The 20,146-nt window shown below is 46.9% G+C and overlaps 1 protein-coding gene across 8 annotated transcripts in view; it reads right to left on the bottom strand.

The window, feature by feature from the left end:
- Nucleotides 1-20,146, bottom strand: part of CUX1 (cut like homeobox 1) — a 472,214-nt gene that overhangs the window by 165,326 nt on the left and 286,742 nt on the right. For all 8 annotated transcript variants that reach the window (XM_025381011.1, XM_025381007.1, XM_025381006.1 and 5 more), the window contains 3 exons: nt 15,100-15,223; nt 7,542-7,618; nt 4,024-4,090 (listed from right to left, as the gene is read on the bottom strand). In XM_025381011.1, the coding sequence (XP_025236796.1) occupies nt 4,024-4,090; nt 7,542-7,618; nt 15,100-15,223 (268 nt within the window). The remainder of the gene's footprint in view (nt 1-4,023; nt 4,091-7,541; nt 7,619-15,099; nt 15,224-20,146) is intronic.

Genomic DNA, 20,146 nt, shown 5'->3' on the forward strand with positions numbered 1-20,146 from the left:
AAACCGGGGAGAGGGATGGGTACCCTGTGACATCTCCCCACGACAGACAGGCAATGTGTACCCAGTCCGTCGTGGTGAAGGTCAATTTCCTCCAAGGCCATTAATTTCAGAAACGCATACCATGCCCTGCTGTGAGCTTGCTGGGAATAGCTTCTATCTGTCGACAGCTTAGCCTCAGACTCTCACCATGCCAGGTGCTGTACACACACATCCCATTCCTCTTCAATACCACTCAGCGGGCCGGGTGCGGTGGCTCACGCCTGTAATCCCAGCACTTTGGGAGGCTGAGGTGGGTGGATCATGAGGTCAGGAGATCAAGATCATCCTGGTTAACATGGTGAAACCCCATCTCTACTAAAAAGACAAAAATTAGCCAGATGTGGTGGTGCACGCCTGTAATCCCAGCTACTTGGGAGGCTGAGGCAGGAGAATCGCTTGAACCTGGGAGGCGGAGGTTGCAGTGAGCAGAGATTGTGCCACTGCACTCCAGCCTGGACAACAGAGTGAGATTCCATCTGAAAACAGAACAAAATAAAAACAACAACAAACAACACCCAGTGACTTGACTCCTGGTATGCCTGCTGTACAGGTCAGAAAGGGAGGTGGACAGCTCATAGCTCATTCAGGGTCACACAGAGTGCTGGTAGTGGACCCTAGTGAATTACTCCCAAGTCAGTCTTTCTCCAAAACCCATCTTCCTTCATGCCTCTCCAATTCCCGTCAACAAATATTTAAGAATTCCTCCTTTTTTTTTTTTTTTTTTTTGAGACAGGGTCTTGCTCTGTCACCCAGGTTGGAGTGCAGTAGTATAATCTAGGCTCACTGCAGCCTCGACCTCCTGGGCTCAAGTGATCCTCCCACTTCAGCCCCATAAGTAGCTGGGACTACAGTTACGAGCTACCACGCTGGGATAATTTTTGTATTTTTTGTAGAGACAGGGTTTCGCCATGTTGCCCAGGCTGGTCTTGAACTCCTGGGCTCAAGTGAGACACCCGCCTCAGCCTCCCAAAGTGCTGGGATTACAGGCGTGAGTCACCGCGCCCGGCCCTAAGAATCCCTCCTTCTGAAGAGGGAAAAGAAATCGTTTTTGAAATGCTGTAAGACCATATGTGAAAAGATTTACCCCCAAGGGGCTTATATTCATAAGCATGAATGAAAACGTGTCTGGTCTAATAAAATATGCGTAGGTTGGACTTGAAGCAGATGGAACAGTGACAAATCTGTCCTGGAAAATAAAAGGGGAGGGAAAGGCAGCAGAGGAAGTCTCCGATTGAGCCCATGGCCTCCAAAGTTAAAAGAAAGTAGCCAAGATCCAATAATCTCAGGCCATTCTCTGCATTTTTGGGGGATGACTTACTCCGGGAACTATTAGTGTACGTCGTTGGTCCTGGGCTGCCTTTGTCAGTGTCCAGACCGTTTCTAATGTGGGAAATGCCCTGCCAGGCTGCGCCCATCCTGCCCCACAGGCAAATCATTCGGAACCTCTGGCGGGTCCTCCCCAAGACAGGCTTCGCCAGGCTTGCATCTTCACAAACCTCTGCAAACCCTGAATTGACTCATCTTCCAATCCCGAATCTCATACCACCCTCTTTAGGAAGCCTTCCTTGACAATTCTTTCCCTGCACTCCCCTGGTGCCAGGGATGTTTTATGCCCTTCCCCAGCTCCCCTGGCTGGTGGGAGGAGAGAGGGGATCAGGTGAGGGGTCCCTGGCACTGCCCTGGGTCCCTCTCCCCTATCCACGGCCACGGCTCCCCTCGAGGGGGCCCTCACCTTCAGGCTCCAGCTTCCTTTCCCTCCTCTGGCTCATTCAAACTCAGGCGTGGAAATCCTACTGGTACTATGAGCCTAGGAACTGCACCTCTGCAAATAGGCCCAATGTTGACTTTTTTTTTTTTTTTGCGATGGAGTCTTGCTCCATCGCCCAGGCTGGGGTGCAGTGGTGCTATCTCTCAGCTCACTGCAATCTCAGCCTCCCAAGTTCAAGCGATTCTCCTGCCTCAGTCACCTCAGTAGCTTGGGTTACAGGCGTGCACCACCATGCTCAGCTAATTTTGGTATTTTTAGTAGAGACGGGGTTTCACCATGTTGGCCAGGCTGGTCTCGAACACCTGACCTCAGGTGATCCACCTGCCTCGGCCTCCCAAAGTGCTGGGATTACAGGCGTGAGCCACCGCACCCAACCAAACTCTCTTCTGACTATCCCAATGGGAGTGCCCTGCCTGCCACCTGCAGGCTCCCTGTCTGACCTGCTGATGGCCAGTGCCCGTCCCCTTGATTGCAGCACTGGGCATGTTGGATTGCAATGGCCATGGAGCCATAAAAGGCTCAGAATTTGCAGGGGGCAAGGCACAGAGGAAGCCTCTGTGAACATCTGTTGAATCAATGAATGTATCTATTATCTCTGAGCCATGCCTATCATCTAACCGAGTGAGTCTCTTTCCCTTCGTGCACACCACACCCCTCAGCCTGGCTCACCACTGGGGAGACAAGAATGTTTCTTACTTCAGAGGGCTGGTGGGGCGCACCCCAAGGGAGCCACTGCCCTCTCAGCTGTAGTCCTGAGACAGGGCTAATTTTTACGTGAAGGGGATTAAGCCCCTGACATGTTTTTTAAAAAAAAAAAATTTTTTTTAATTAAAAATTTTTTTTAGGGACAGGGTCTTGCTCTGTTGCCCAGGCTGGAGTGCAGTGGCACGATCATAGCTCACTGCAGCCTCAACTCCTGGGTTCACATGATCCTCCCACCTCAGGCTCCCAAGTAGCTGGGACTACAGGTACATACCACCATGCCCATGCCTGATGAAATACAGTAATTTTTAAAAATCAGATTTACTGAGAAAAACAACTTACTTAGTACAAGTAAGTTGCTTAATCAGGTCCAAGCAGAAGTAATTGAGAGAAGAAAGTAGCTGATCTAGTGGTGATGTTTTAGTCTTTGTCAGTTTCATACTCATGATCAGAATCCGTTCTGACCACCAGGCTGGGGAGCTGGGCTCTTGAGGTCTCAGGCTACTAAACGACCCAGAGCAAAGGGCCAAGAACCCCATACAGCATCCTGAAAGCAACAGACCCAGCAGCACCATCAAAGCCCAAGGTCACGTGAGATGGCGCAGAGGGATACTAAGTACCAGCACCCATACAGAGCTGGAGCCTGGCGGGACAGCGGCGCCATTCAGAAGCACCCATCTTCTTGCTGATGCCCACAGAGGCACTGTGTGAGCAGAGTAGGGGGACCTTAGTTACCGGAATAGGGAAACCCAAGAGACATGGCAGTAAGCACGCATGTGTATTTCCGCGGAAGACGGGAAGAGCCTTCCAGAACAGGAAAACGGGGTTCAAACTCTAGCCTCGCATTGCCCCCGTGGAATTTGGTAGAGGAGGCCAGGGCTAGGAGCAATTTCTGTCATTTCTTCATCTTTTCATGATTTATGTCGATTGTTATTTCTTCCTTGCTGGTGTTCTGCACGAAAGATGTGCTGGTAAAAAGTACACTTGTAGTGGACACCTCTAATTTCCTTTGGACAAGGGCTGGGTGGGAACTTGGCCTTTGGTGACTCTGCCTGCCCGAATCTGTGTCTATCCGTATATCCACACATAGCGTTGCAAGGTATGACATGAACCCGTATGCCTGCATGGGAATGGGCTTATTCTGGGGCAGGCCTTCCTAAAGGGCCCTGGAAGAAATGAAGAACTATGGCCCAAGGAAGAAGAGATGTGATTTACCCAGACCCAACTCTACACAAAAAATGTCCCATGTGTCACATCTTGTATAAACTAACTCCCAAATGTTCATGGCAGAAGGCATAGCGGTGACCAGGCTTTACAGTAAATGAAAGAAGTTTGTGGGAAGGGTTACCCAATGAGTGCTAGAATGTGCATTGAACCGACGCAAGTAACTCATGGGAAAGACACTGTGTCCCTGCAGCAGCACAGAGGTCAAGAACCTTCTCGATCCTGCCCTACACAAGCAAAATCAGGTGAGAAACGCGTGCCGATAAGGGAGGTCAAGCGGACAGACTTACTTTGCAGTAGTTTCTTCATCGTATTTGGTTTTCAGGTCAAATAATTCTGTTCGAGTTTTTTCCAGGGCTGAAAGGCAAAGCATATAAAACCAAGACGTAAGATATTAACTATTTAAATGAAATTTTAAAAGAATGCATATACAAGTAATCTATTCCCGTTTCAAAAGAGGCAAAGATTTCTGTGAAGAGTCAGGTACGTGGAAAAATAAAGATTAGAAAAACACAAAAGAGGTCAAGATGATGAAAATATAAAAAATGGAATAGGAAATCCTCTTTCATTTCTGCCTCATCGAATCCCAACCACCTACAAAGACAGAACCAATGTTAATAGTTTCCTCCCTCCCTCCCTTCTTCTCTCCCTTCCTTTCTTCTTTCCCATTCTCCCTTCCTTCTTTCTTTCTTTCCCTTCCATTTTTAAGAGACAAGTTTTCTCACTGTCACTCAGGCTGGAGTACAATGGCACAATCACAGCTTACTGCAACCTTGAACTCCTGGACTCAAGCCGTCCTCTTGCCTCACCCTCCCAAGTAACTGGGACTACAGGTGCAAGCCACTACGCTTGGCTAATATTTTAAAACACTGTTGTAGAGACAGGCTTTTGCTATGTTGCCCAGGCTGGTCTGGAACTCCTGGCCTGAAGTGATCCTCCCATCTTGGCCTCCCAAAGTGCTGGGATTACAGGTGTGAGCCGTTGCACCTGGATGATTTCATCTTTTAAGGTGTATTTTATTATTCCTGGCTGGGTGAGGTGGCTCACATTTTGGGAGGCTGAGACGGGCGGATCACCTGAGGTCAGGAGTTTGATACCAGCCTGGCCAACATGGTGAAACTCTGTCTGTACTAAAAATACAAAACTTAGCCAAGCATGGTGGCGCGTAGCCTGTAATCCTGGCTACTCAGGAGGATAAGGCAGGAGAATTAATTGCTTGAACCCTGGAGACGGAGGTTGCAGTGAGCCGAGATCACGTCACTGCACTCTAGGCCTGGGTGACACAGCGAGACTCATTTCAAAAAAGTGTAACAAAATAAAAGAAAGTGTATTTTACATTTAAAAAAATTTCCATACATAATTGCATGTATATATGTGTGTGTATGTATCTTTTTTTATTTTCTACCCCCATAAATGGGACGGTATGAATATTTCTTGAGACTAGTCTTTTTCCCTGGGCAGTATGGTATGGAAGTCCTTCCACCTGTGGATGCGGCAGTGGCAATAACCTTCAGTTCTCTCATCAGGATACCTGGAAGTGAAGCTGCTGGCTGAACAGCTTGGGCACTGGAGTTTTACATAAATGCCACCCAGCTGGCCTCCCAAGAGGCTTCTTGCCCCATCCATTCCTTAAGTGCCACTTCACCCTCACCAACACTGGGTGTTTCAGTAATTTTTGACAGTCTTTGTCAGGCCAGAGTTGCTGTAGTTTTTTTCAAAGGCCAGGTGTGGTAGCTCACACCTGTAATCCCAGCATTTTGGGATGCTGAGGTGGGAGGATCGCTGGAGGCCAGAACTTCAAGACCAGCCTGGGCAGCACAGTGAGAGTCCATGTCCATAAAATAAACAATGAAAAAAAAAATTAGCCATGTGTGGTGGTGCGTGCCTGCAGTCTCAGCTACTTGGGAGGCTGAGGCAGGAGGATCACTTCAGCCCAGGATTTTGAGACTGCATTGAACTATGATTATATCACTGCTCTCCAACCTGAGCGACAGGGTGAGACCATGTCTCTAAAATGAAATAAAAAATTAGGCCGAGTGCGGTGGCTCACACCTGTAATCCTAGCACTTTGGGAGGCCAAGGCAGGTGGATCACCTGAGGTCAGGAGTTCGAGACCAGCCTGGCCAACATGGCGAAACCCCGTAAAAATACAAAAATTAGCCGGGCGTGGTGGCGTGTGCCTGTAATCACAACTACCCTGTAACACAACTACTCAGGAGGCTGAGGCAGGAGAATCACTTGAACTCGGGGGGCAGAACTTGCAGTGAGACGAGATCGCGCCACTGCACTCCAGCCTGGGTGACAGAGCGGGACTCCATCTCAAAAATAAATAAATAAATAATTAAAAAATTCTGACAGTCTGACAGGCAAAACAGTCTTTCACTAATTGAATCTGCATCTCCCTGACTGTAAAAAAACTTTGCATTTTTTCATATGTGTAGCTTCCATTTGCATTTCTGTGAACTGACTGTTCCTATCCTTTGCTTATTGTTCAATTGCACTGTTTCTCTCATTTAACGGATTGACTGGCAGCCTTTACATTTTTTAATTATCCGTTTGTCAAACTGGTTGTGATTATTTTCTCCCACTCTTGTCATTTGTGTTTTAAGTTGAATCATGACTTCTGATGTCTGTCCACATTTCTGCTCAGTTCTGGGTCATCAAAAAAATAAATAAAAATGTAAAAGTACATTTAAATGAAATACATGGTGATGCTTCTCTTTCAGAAATAAAAAAGAAAGGCTGGGCGCGGTGGCTCACTAGAGCTCAGGAGATCGAGATTGGACTGGCCAACATGGTAAAACCTCATCTCTACTAAAAATACAAAAATTAGGCGGGTGTGGTGGCGGGCACCTGTTAATTCCAGCTACTGGGGACGCTGAGGTGGGAGGATTGCTTGAGCCCATGGAGGTAAAGGTTGCAGTGACCGGAGATCACGACACTGTGCACCAGCCTGGGTGGTAGAGCAAGACCCTGTTTCAAAAGAACAAAAACAAAAACAAAAACAAAACAAAAACAGAAATAAAAACGAGAGAGAGGGCTGGGCGCGGTGGCTCATGCCTGTAATCCCAGCACTTTGGGAGGCTGAGGTGGGCGGATCATGAGGTCAGGAGATCGAGACCATCCTGGCTAACATGGTGAAACTCCGTCTCCACTAAAAACACAAAAAATTAGCTGGGCGTGGTGGCGGACGCCTATAGTCCCAGCTACTGCTGAGGCAGGAAATGGCGTGAACCTGGGAGGCGGAGCTTGCAGTGAGCCAAGATCGCCACTGCATTCCAGCCTGGGTGACAGAGCAAGACTCTGTCTCAAAAAAAAAAAAAAAAAAAAAAAGGGGGGGACAGAGAGAGAGAAAGAAGTTTAAAGATACTGTAAAAACTTGAGCATAACCTTTTTTGGTGGCTTTTAAATTTTAAAGGTCTGAAATTACTGTTCTCCTTAACTTCACTTAGGGTAGAAGTGAGGTTTTTTTTTTTTTCTATTATTGTTCCAAATGAAATGTCAGTCCTTGACAGTTTGGTGATTTAGACGTGTTTGTTGGAAAAAGAGCAGGAAGCAAGGATGGCGTGTGGAAGGGATGAAAATGGAATTGAGATCCTCCCACCTCTACATTAACAACTCAAAGTCAGTGAGGAATGAGGCGCAGCAGCTGGCGGGCGTGCTGCGGAATCTTCAGCGTGGGCTCACGGCAGCTCCCACGGCCCCCAAGAGCAACAGGTATCTGCGGGGACCGGGGCGGTCAGGGAGCCGACCCAACTCTCCCCCGGTCCTCCCCACATCCACAGTACTAGGAAGGAGAGTATCAAACCTGTTTGTAGGCTCTGAACCTTATGCTCAGCTTCCTCCAGCTTTGAGGTGGTGGACATCTGTGTCTCCTGCAGCTTTCTGCAAAGAAGAGGATGAAGCCAAATTGGTCATCTCCTTTACCAACTGAAATGCACGTGTGCCTTTGGGCTGAGCTCAGCTCCCTCCCTGCGCTCAGCTGGCGGCAGGCGCGCCACGGGGTATCGCCCGCGACGACACGTGGGCCGTGGGCCCTGCTCCTGCAGCTTCCACACCCCAACTTTGTAACTGCGTGTCACATCATGGGAAGTGTGCAACCCGTCGGGCTTGACGGGTGGTAACTGGCGTAGAAGGTTATCCTAAATGTAATTTGTTCTTGCAATGCCAGATTTTAAAAAGAAAAAAAAAAAAAATCATCATCACGCACTCATTGTTTTCTGAAGTTAGCCCAAGAAGAATGATCCATTTACATTCTGCTGACACAATGAAGGAGTTTGTTGGAATAAAGGATGCACTAAATAGATGTGGCAGCTGTTTCGTCTCTGTTATAATGGAATGCAAACGCAACTGCAATACCTAATGGGGACATTGTGAATGCTTGCAACGGCATTCCACAGATTCACATTTCCCAGGATCTCTAAGTGACTTCCCTGGTCAATAAATAGCATTCCTTCCTCTTAATCTGCAAAAAAAAAAAAAAAAAAAAGCTCCAAAAATAAGTTTATTATTTTTATGTCATATGAATATAACATATGCTCTCATAATAATAAACTGGGAATACAGAAAAGTAGAAATGACACAGTTTACAAAGTTGCCCCAATTCCCATCACCTCTAGAAAAGCACTGCTAATATTTTCATGTATTTCAATTATGGACACTCAGGGATGTAATCAAATATGACAAGAGCATGGAAAATGGAAGATTCTTACTATTCCTTGGCTCATTTCCGCTCCTCAGATAGAGTTCGTTTGTATCTTTCTAAAATGTTTCTGCATGTACAGAAATACGACATCATATGTAACAGGCTAAAGTGTAATATGAACAAATATGTAACATACTATAGCATAATATGAACTAATATGTAGCATATGATATGTAACAGGCGACAGTGTAATATAAGCAAACACATAACACACTATAGCATAATAGAAATTAACGTGTAACAAGTGTACTATGAACCAACATGTAACAAGCTATACTGTAATATGAACTAATACGTAACATGCTATAGTGTAACGTAAACTAATACGTAACACATTATAGGGTAATATGAACTAATACGTAACATACTAGAGTGTAATATGAACTAATGTGTAACACACTAAAGCGTAATGTGAACTAACACGTAACAAACTAGTGTAATACAAACTAATATGTAACATGCTATAGTGTAATATGAACTAATACATAATGTACTATAGTGAAATGTGAACTAATGTATTATAGTGTAACATGAACTAATATGTAACATGCTATAGCATAATGTGAATTAATATGTAACATATTATAGTGCAATATAAATTAATATGTCACATAGCATAGCAAAATATGAATGAATGTAATATACTAAAGCATAGTATGATTTAATATGTAGCATACTATAGAGTAATAATGAAGCAATGTAATATACTGGCTAGTGAAACAGAAGGTTTTTTTTGTTTTTGTTTTTGTTTTTTTGAGACAGAGTTTCGCTCTGTTGCCCAGGCTGGAGTGCAGTGGCAGGATCTCGGCTCACTGCAAGCTCCGCCTCCTGGGTTCACGCCATTCTCCTGCCTCCGCCTCCCGAGTAGCTGGGACTACAGGCGCCCACCACTAAGCCCGGCTAATTTTTTTAAAATTTTTTCGTAGAGATGGGGTTTCACTGTGTTAGCCAGGATGGTCTCGATCTCCTGACCTCGTGATCCGCCTGCCTCGGCCTCCCAAAGTGCTGGGATTACAGGCGTGAGCCACCGCACCTGGCCAGAAGTATTTAATATCCTACAGTGTAATATAATCTCCCTGCCCTGTTCTTTTAATACAAAGGTGATCACAACACACATCACATTCTGGGGTCCCTTATTCACTTCTCTCCGCATTTTAGAAATGTTCTATTTCCAGCAAACATAGTTCTTCCTCATTCTTATTAAATAATTAACTTAATCAAGCCTCTATGGACACTCAGATTGTTTCTAGGTTTCTTTCTACTGAACATTCCCTCAGTGATCATTGTGGAGATATTGTTGCATAATTTTGAGAGTGAATCTGTTGGATGAAATGCTAACAGAGGAATCACAATGGCCAAAGGGTATCTGCAATTTTTTTTTGGAGACAGGGTCTTGTTCTGTCACCCAGGCTGGAGTGCAGTGGCGTGATCTCGGCTCACTGCAACGTCTGCTCCTGAGTTCAAGCAATTCTCACCTCAGCCTCCCAAGAAGCTGGGATTACAGGTGTGCACCACGCCTGGCTGTTTTTCATATTTTTAGTAGAGATGGGGTTTCACCATGTTGGCCAGGTTGGTCTCGAACTCCTGGCCTCAAGTGATCTGCCTGCCTTAGCCTCCCAAAGTGCTGAAATTGCAGGCATGAGACACCTTGCCTGGCCACTTTTCTTGTTTTGATAGATACTGAAAAACTTCCCAACAAAAAACTTTCACCAATTTAAACTCCCACCAACAATATGTAAGTGTGTTTTCGTATACTCTGCCAACGCAAGATAAAATCAAATTTAAATTTTTACTGCTGAGTAAAGCTATGTTATTTCTCTTTGTATGAAATGCCTACTTATCTCCTTTGCCTATTTTTGTAGAGTGGATTTTGTTCTTATTAATTTTGAAGACCTTTTTGTATATAATGAAGATTAGCCTTTTTGTCTTACATGGTACAAATATTTCTTCTCCGTGTGTTATGTTTTTAAAATATTATTTGTTTTTAAGAATCTGTTTTAAGTTTTAGATAGTCATATTAATAAAAACAAATATGCACCCCAGTTTTCTTCCAGTATGTTTGTGACAATAAAAAATTATAATATTTAAATCCTAGATCCATCAACAATTTTTTGGTGTAAAGAATGAAGTCTGTAATCCCAGCACTTTGGGAAGCTAAGACGGGCAGGTCACTTGTGGTCAGGAGTTCAAGACCAGCCTGGCCAACATGGTGAAATCCTGTCTCTACTAAAAATACAAAAATTAGCTGGGCGTGATGTTGGGCACCTGTAACCCCAACCATTTGGGAGGCTGAGGCAGGAGAATTGCTTGAACCCAGGAGGTGGAGGTTGCAGTGAGCTGAGATCATGTTACTGCACTGTAGCCTAAGTGACAGAGTGAGACTTTGTCTCGAAACACACACACACACACACAATGAAGGAAGTAAATTCTAGCTTCAGCCCTTCCCTCTAAGAATCAGTTATTGTGTATTTTAATATAGCTAATCCCTTTACCTAATTTGAAAAGCCAAGAGCTGGGCACAGTGACTTACGTCTGTAATCCTAGCACTTTGGGAGGTTAAGGCGGCGGATAACCTGAGGTCAGGAGTTCGAAACCAGCCTGAGCAACATGGTGAAACCCTGTCTCTACTAAAAAATTAGCCAGGCTTGGTGGCACACGCCTATAATCCCAGCTACTCAAGAGGCTGAAGCAGGAGAATCACTTCAGCTTGGAGCGGAGGGTTGCAGTGAGCCGAGATTGCGTGACTGCACTCCAGCCTGGGTGACAGAGCGAGACTCTGTCTCAAAAAAAAGAAAAGTCAACTTAATATTTAATTCCCATATGTAATTATTTCCATATTATGGTAATGCATGAGTTTGCTATAGGAAGATGTACAATCATACTGTACTACATATAATTTTGTATGATGTATGTTTTGACTTCATATTATACTGGATACACTTCTCACGTTACTATGAATTCTCCATAACTATTATTAATATTTTAATGGTGCTATAACATCCCAGTTAGGGATGGTCCTTCTTTTTACTAATCCATTTGTCCACGGCAGGGCCTTGAAATTGCTTGCACTTTCCCCCTCGATCACCCACTGGTGAGGAGTGCTTTCCTAAGAGGCATTTACTTAGGACCAAGTCCGTATCAATGGGGTCAAAGGTCTGCCCGTCTGTCTGAGCATTGACTCTGTGATGCGCACCCCTTTCCTGGAGTCTGCGCCCTGCCGCGCTCCCCCAGGGAAGATGGATGCGGCCTCCACCTGCAGGGTTGGGCGTGGCCCCAAGGGACTGAACTTGGTCCTGCAGCCAGGGCTCCAGGTGGCCATGACCGAGCAGATGGGGAGGCCAGGGCTGCAGAGGCGGCCAGGCGCCAGTCTGGAGTTGCAAAGTCCCACCTCTGGCCCTGATTAGCTGCAAAAGCTGTAATGGGTGAGGTACCTCACCCACGACCTGTTTCTCCCTCTATGAAATGAGATGGTCTACATTGCAGATCCATCCTGGGCAATTAGTGAGAGAATGTACTGAGAGCCTCCGGCCAAGTTCTGATGCAGGGAGGGCCCTGGGTGGGCGGGAGCTGGCAGTTCTCTTTTGTTTCATTTCTTTTTTTTTGAGACAGAGTTTCGCTCTTGTTGCCCAGGCTGGAATGCGATGGCGCGATCTCGGCTCACTGCAAATGTCCACCTCCCGGGTTCAAGCAATTCTCCGGCCTCAGCCTCCCGAGTAGCTGGGATTACAGGCATGCGCCACCACGCCCGGCTTATTTTGTATTTTTTTTTTTTAGCAGAGACAGGGTTTCACCATGTTGGTCAGGCTGGTCTTGAACTCCTGACTTCAAGTGATCCACCCACCTCACCTTCCCAATGTGCTGAGATTACAGGTGTGAGCCACTGTGCCCAGCCTCTTTTCTTTTCTTTCTTTCTTTCTTTCTTTTTTTTTTTTGAGACAAGATCTCGCTCTGTTACCCATATTGGATTGCAGTGGCCTGATCATGGTTCACTGGAGCCTGGAACTCCTGACCTCAAGTAATCCTCCTGCCTCAGCTTCCTGAGTAGCTGGGACTATAGGCACAAGCTGACCTGCATGGCTCATTCATTCATTCATTCATTCATGCCATGGAGATGGCATATCTCTATGTTGCTCAGGCTGGTCTCGAACTGCTAAGTTCAAGGGATCCTCCTGCCTCAGCCTCCTAAAGCACTGGGATTACAGATGTGAGCCACTGCGCCCAGCCAGTTTTCTTTCTGAATGAAGTCAGCTTAATGACATTCCCTAGAGGCCTTCATGATGCTGCAGGGCAGGCAAGCCCCAAAGGAAGGCTTGGCTGGCAAGGGCTCTGGGCTTTAGCCAGGAAGGAATTCAAGGGCGAGCCGGTGGAAGGGCAGAAGAAGGCAGTTTTATGAAGGCGGCAGCGTTATAGCTCCGTGACTAGTCTCGCGGGATAGGACTGCCCCATGGGCCATGTGCTGACGGTAGTAGCTGAGGACAGTTTCGCACTCATATTTGTACCTACTTTTAATTACCAGTAGATTAAGAGGCAGTTTATACAGAAATTTCTAGGGAAGGGGTAGTAACTTTTGGGCTGGAAGATCATTGCCATGGAAAGGGGTGGTAACTCCTGGGTGTTGCCATGGCAATGGTAAACTGACATGGCACACTGGTGGGCATGTCTTATAGAAACCTGCTTCTCTCCAGGCCGTTTCAGCTAGTCTTCAATTTGGTCCAGTGTCTGAGCCTTACCTCCTAACTCAATGATGTTGCTACAGAGTCTGCCTTAGAAAAGTTCACCAAGGGCCGGGCACGGTGGCTCACGCCTGTAATCCTAGCACTTTGGGAGGCCGAGGTGGGCAGATCACGAGGTCAAGAGATCGAGACTATCCTGGCCAACATGGTGAAACCCCACCTCTACTAAAAATACAAAAATTAGCTGGGCGTGATGGTGTGCACACCTGTAGTCCCAGCTTCTCAGGAGGCTGAGGCAGGAGAATCACTTGAACCTGGGAGGCAGAGGTTGCACTGAGCCAAGATTGTGACACTGCACTCAAGCCTGAGTGACAGAGTGAGACTCCATCTCGAAAAACAAAACAAAACAAAAAAAACCAGGAAAAGTAAAAAGAAAAGCTCACCAAGTATCAGCATAGAAAGTCAACTGAAAATAAAACAAGATCCCATGCCAGCCACAGTCCCACTTGGCCCCTCACCTGTAATCACAAATTTCATGCTTCCTGTTGATGGATATATACATTTCTTCACACTAAAGTTAAAATTCAGTATCTTTTTTTCCCCCCTTTTTTGCTTTTCTTGATGGGAGTGGGTATAAAACTTAATATCTTAATTTAACCCGTGAGTTTAAAAAAACCCAATCTAGGCCAGGCATGGTGGCTCACACCTGTAATCACCTGAGGTCAGGAGATCAAGACCAGCCTGGCCAACATGGTGAAACCCTGTGTGTACTAAAAATACAAAAGTTAGCCGGGCCTGGTGGTGGGTGCCTGTAATCCCAGCTACTTGGGAGGCTGAGGCAGAAGAATTGGTTGAACCCGGGAGGCGGAGGCTGCAGTGAGCCAAGATCGTGCCATTGCACTCCAGCCTGGGCAATGAGCGAAACTCTCTTTAAAAAAAAAAAAAAATCCGATCGATATGGTTGGGATCAGTAAGTTCAACAGTTCTTGTTGTTGTTACAAGGAATCTAACTTTCATTAACTCATCATGCTAGGGGAAAACCAACTCATTATTTGTGGGAAACGTTTTTGGTAATTGGTATTTAGAAATGTAAAACTCACATCAGTTACATAGGGCATTAACATATTTTACTGATAGTAGCTCCCTGATATGTAAGGTAATGAGAGGCAATACCAAAAAACCCACCGAGATTGTGTGTGTGTACATGTGTAATATTAAATATCACATCAGAGTGTGTGTGTGTGTGTGCATGTAATATTAAATATCAATTTGACTGAGGAGGCAGAAAGAGTTTAGCACTAGGCCACGGCTTGTCCCCAGAGGCCACACACTGGGAATGGGCTTTCCTCTCTGGTCTCAGCCCAGGTGCAGCTGCCAGGTGCCACCTTGCTAACGACTCATGTCTTGAGCTTCACCTCTGCCCCTGCATGGCTTGGATACCCTTGGGCTCACTGGCTGCCTGATACCATCCACCAATTGGGAAAGGGAGATGCATTTTGCTCACAGAAACCTCACAAATGTAGAATATCTTTTTTTCTTTTTTGAGATGGAGTCTCACTCTGTTGCCCAGGCTGAGTGCCATGGTGTGATCTTGGCTCACTGCAACCTCTGCCTCCTGGGTTCAAGCGAGTGTCCTGCCTCAGCCTCCTAAGTAGCTGCAATTACAAATGCGCGCCACCACACCCAGCTAATTTTTTTTTTTTTTGTATTTTTTAGTAAAGATGGGGTTTCACTATGTTGGTCAGGCTGGTCTCGAACTCCTTACCTCATGATCCACCCGCCTCGGCCTCCCAAAGTGCTCAGATTACAGGTGTGAGCCAGTGTGCCTGGCCAGAATATAATTTTTGAAACATTTTGCCCACAGCCTTTACGGATTTGGGGTTACAACCTGGGCTTATTTTGCAGATCCATTTATCAACGTGTCTTGTGATGTGAAGTTCAGGGGCAAATGCTATGTCAGTCTGTGTGTGCCTGTAAGCCACGCTCACCTCTCTTTTTCTGCAAAGTCATTCTGTAACTTCTGTTCCTTCTCAAGAGCTATGGTTTCGGCTTGGTTCTTCAGTGTCTGTTCATATTCTCGGATTTTCTCTTTAAGTGCTTTTATCGTAACCTCTGCAGAAAAGAAAAAAAAAAAACCTACAGTAAGAGAAGCACACAATTCCATATGGCTGTAGGTACAAGGCTCTCATAACCTGGTAGGATCGGTGTGTTTTAAACCTTAGCTCTTCAACTCTGACACAAAATCAATGGTTACGAGTCCCTTCGGAGACTTTTTACTCCCTAAATGTTAAATTGAACTTTAAACGTTTAGGCTGAGGAGGATCAATGGATTTCGCTGAAAAGAAGAGCTTTGGTTTCTCTAGTACCAGTCAAAGAAAAAAGGCGGGGGGAGGGGAGATGGAAATCAATGGTAAAATATCATATCATCTTATTGATGAGTCTTCAATTAGTCCTGTAACTGAGGGATGATTAATAAAGTTTTATGTGGGTTTAAGTATTTTCTCAGAAAACAAAAAAGTTCATAATGGCGTGTGCATTTTGGAAGAAGCAATCGAAGTGGAGTCAAGAAAGTCTCCGGTACCCCATTCTCTATGACGTGATGTTTCACACTGCATGCCTGTATCAAACATCTCATGTACCCTATAAATATATACACCTACCATGTACCCACACAAATTACAAATAAATTTTTTTAAAAAAAGAAAGTCTACAGGCCAAGCACAGTGGCTCACATCTGTAATCCCAGAACTTTGGGAGGCCGAGATGAGAGGATCCCTTGAGCCCAGGAGTTTGACGCCAACCCTAGAAACACAGCGAGCCCTGCCTCTACAAAAAGGGCAAGAATTAGCTGGATGTGGTGGCGCACACCTGTGCCCAGCTTAGGGACTCGGGAGGCTGAGGTGGGAGGATGTCTTGAACCCAGGAGTTTGAAGCTGCACTCCGGTCTGGGTGACAGAGTGAGGGTGAGTGAGTGAGTGAGAGAGAGAGAGAGAGAGAAACAGAGAGAGAGAAATAGAGAAACAGAGAGAGAGAAATAGAGAAACAGGGAGAGAGAAATAGAGAAACAGAGAGAGAAAGAAAGAGAGGGAGACAGAAAAGGAAGAAAGGAAGGAAGGAAGGAAGGAAGGAAAGAAACAAGCAAGCAAGCAAGACGGCCTGGCCCTGCAGCTCTGCTGGTTCACAAGTGACAAGAAACGCGCAGTGCTAGGTGGAGAAAGCATGGAAGGGACTGGGCTGGAAAGGACCTACCCTGGAGCGCCCTCCACTCTGGTGGTCGGGGGCTGTGTGTGCAGAGCAGAGGGTGCTGTAGCCTGGGGGAAGATGCTTTGGTGACTGGCATGTGGCCTGGAGAAGTCCTAGAGTGGGGTGTGAGCGCCAGGGAGGTGGGGCAGCAAGGGGCCCCTTGGAAAGCAGGGCTGTCTGGCGAAAGCCCAGGCCCGGGCAGCTCTGGTGAGTGGCTCCCATACCACCAACTGCAAGTTCACAGACATCGCCTCAACTGCCCAAACAGGGAACATCAAAGCGGACTTGATGAATGGAACAGACCTGTGGGTGGCTCTGGGGCAGGGCCGCTCCACCTGCGCCCTCCTCCAGACACGCCTATGCCACTCTGCATGCTGGATGCTTTGTGGAGAAGCACTGTGGCCCCAGCCCCCAGGAGAGGGGAGCTCTTAGGAATGGTTGCCCGCTGCTACAGATCCACCTCTTAGCAGGCGAGGCTCATTTTCTTTGTGCGCCCAGCACCGGCACAGACAGGTGCTCAGGAAAGCACTATGGCATGAATGAATGAAGGAGCCGAGGCCTGGCAGAGCCGGGGGAGGGCCAGACAGGGTTTGTGGCAATGGAGCTCCCTCTGGTGCAGCAAGCGCACCTGCCAGGTGTGTAACTCACAGCCATTCCTGCTCTCTGAGCTGCACAGACACGCGCTGGCCAGGGCGAAAGCACATTACCTGGGTGATTAACACCCATGCGGCTTAGTGCATAGAAGCGAAAGGCTTTTTTTTTTTTTTTTTTTTTTGAGGCGGAGTCTTGCTCAGTGGCCCAGGCTGGAGTGCAGTGGTGTGATCTCCGCTCACTGTAACCTCCGCTTCCTGGGTTCAAGCAACTCTCCTGCCTCAGCCTCCTGAGTAGCTGTGATTACAGGGACACACCACCATGCCTGGCTAATTTTTGTGTTAAAGGCTCTTTTGTTAAGAGAAGAGGTTGGCTTTTTTCATGAGGTGGGACCCAGAGTGCTTTCTTCAGAGAGGTGGAATTCCACCAACGATCACATTGGGGCACAGGAGAGGGGACCGGGCACCTTTCTGCCTTTTGGCTTGGCTGTTCAGAGCCTGGAAGAAATGCTCTGTGTACACAGTGGTTGGTGATACGTCTCTCTCAAGCCATACGGACGAGGCCAAAGTGAGGCAAGAACTGGACACTTCTAGAATGGACTCCAGACAGGTCAGCTCTGAAAAAGCCCCACTCTCAGGTAAACATACAGCATTTTTACCTTTTTTAAATTGAGACAGAGACTCGCTCTGTCGCCCAGGCTGGAGTGCAGTGGTGTGATCTTGGCCCACCGCAACCTCTGCCTCCCAGGTTCATGCAATTCTCATGCCTCAGTCTCCTGAATAGCTGCGATTACAGGTGTGTGCCATCACACCTGGCTAATTCTTGTATTTTTTAAGTAGAGACAGGGTTTCACCATGTTGGCCAGGCTGGTCTCAAACTCCTGACCTCAAATGATCTGCCCACCCCGGCCTCCCAAAGTGCTGGGATTATAGGCATGAGCCACCACACCCGGTCTCATCTTTGCCTTTAAGGATCGGCTGGAAGTGGATGTACAGCACTTGGACCCTAACACTTGTTCCAGTGGGGCTCCTCATGACACATCACAGTGTGTGACCTCGTCAGTGTGCTGTGCCTGATGAGGTCTCTGCCTCATGAGGTCCCCTGGCCCCAGGTGAGTGCTCACGGACCAGCCCAACCTCATCTAGAGGCCACTTTATCCTAGAGCCTCTGGCCTTCTGGCCCAGGCTGCACCCCAGGCAGACACTGGGTGTCTCAGCAGACCTCCCAGGCATGTGCAGGGGAGGAGGGGCCAGCATAACAGAGAGGGCTCTGAAGGGCTTGGCATTACCTGGGGCCTCCATTTACTCATCTTTGCAGGGTGGGTGGGCTGTGGCTCATGAGGCGGAAGTTCCCTCTTTGCTCTAACTTTTATCACGTGCCTGATGTAGTTTAGGTGTTTGTCTCCCCTAAATCTCGGGTTGAAATCTCATCTCCAATGTTGGAGGTGGGGCCAAGTGGGAGGTGTCTGGGTCATGGGGGCGAATCTCTCATGAATGGCTTGGTGGCCTCTCAATCACTGAGAGTTGATTGTTAAGAAGTCTGGGGTCCCCCCACCTCTCTTGCCCTGTGGCATGCTCACTCCCCTTTCCACCTTCTGCCATGAGTAAAAGCTTCCTGAGGACCCCCAGAAGCCAGGCAGATGCTGGCATTGTGCTTATACAGCCTGCAGAACCATGAGCCAAATAAACCTCTTTTCTTCATCAATTACCCAGCCTAAGGTATTTCTTTATTGCAACACACAAAGTACTCACACCATCTTTTTTTTTTTTTTTTTTTTTTAAGAGACAGGGTCTTGTTATGTTGTCCAGGCTGGTTTCGAACTCCTGGCCTCAAGAGATCCTCCCGCCTTGGTCTCCCAAAGTGCTGGGATGATAGGCATGAGCCATTGTGCGGGCCCCTGATCTAACTTTTTAATCATTTATACTACTGCTGTGATAATTACAAGAAGTGATATGCACCGCCCACCTTCCCAAATTATGATCACTTTTATTCTGAGAAGGGGAGGAGAGGAAATGACATTTTTCTGGAGCTTGGGAAAACTTGTTATCCAAATAAAGGGGGGTAAATTTCTGGCAAAAACCACACTGCTGAATAACTAGCAGGTACTATTGAGAGCTAAATGCTGTGTGTATATACATACTTAACCCCACATCAACCCTACCTGGTAAGTATAAGAATTGCCTCCCAGGAGAAAGAGGCTTTTAGCAAAGTGAGATAATTTGCCCAAGGTCACAAAGCTAGGTGGTGGCAACGAAAGGACTCAAACCAGGTCTGCCTGTCTGTCTGTCTCCAGGGCCGTTCTTTTTTAGAGATGGAGTCTTGCTCTGTTGCCCAGGCTGGAGTACAGTGATGTGATCTTAGCTCACTGCAACCTCTGCCTCCCAGGTTCAAGTGATTCTCCCGCCTCAGTCTCCTGAGTAGCTGGGATTACAGGCATGCCCCACCACGCCTGTAATTTCTGTATTTTTAGTACAGATGGGGTTTTGCCATGTTGGCCAGGCTGGTCTCGAACTCATGACCTCAAATGATCTGCCCACCTTGGTCTCCTTAAGTGCTGGGATTATAGGCGTGAGCCTCCACACCTGGCCTGGAGCTGTTCTTAAATCTTGGACTCTATAACTCATTGTGAAAAGCCTACCATATGAGACCTTTGGGGAGAGAACATCCACACCCAGCTTGGCTCCTGGTCAGCCCCTGTGCAAAGCCCTGGCCACTGGGAAGCTGGTCATTGAGGTACCAGTGACATAAGGAGAAGGGAAGGACAATCCTGCACAGTCCTTCAGGCCCAACCTGCACCACCCTCCCACAAAACAAAAGCAAACTTAAAAAAATAAAATAAGCCAGAAAGAGGCTGGGCACGGTGGTACACATGCCTGTAGTCCCAGCTACTCGGGAGGCTGAGGCAGGAGGATTGCTTGAGTTCAGGAGGTCAAGGTTGTTGCAGTGAGCATGATCGTGCAACTGCACTCCTGCCTGGGTGACAGGGTGAGACCCTGAATCTAAAATAAATAAATAACTAAATAAATAAAAAATACCCACCAAACAAACCAGAGAGTGGATCTATCAAAATTAGATGCCAGAGGACAATGAAGGGGGAAAAAAAATCCCAGGACACTCCCCTTTAGGGTAGCGCATCTATGAAAACTTGATGTGCAGATTTGTAGGTTACCTTTCACTGTAACACTGGAGTGATTCTGGCAA

The sequence above is a fragment of the Theropithecus gelada genome, chromosome 3 (genome assembly GCF_003255815.1).
Source record: "Theropithecus gelada isolate Dixy chromosome 3, Tgel_1.0, whole genome shotgun sequence".
Lineage (NCBI taxonomy): Eukaryota > Metazoa > Chordata > Mammalia > Primates > Cercopithecidae > Theropithecus > Theropithecus gelada.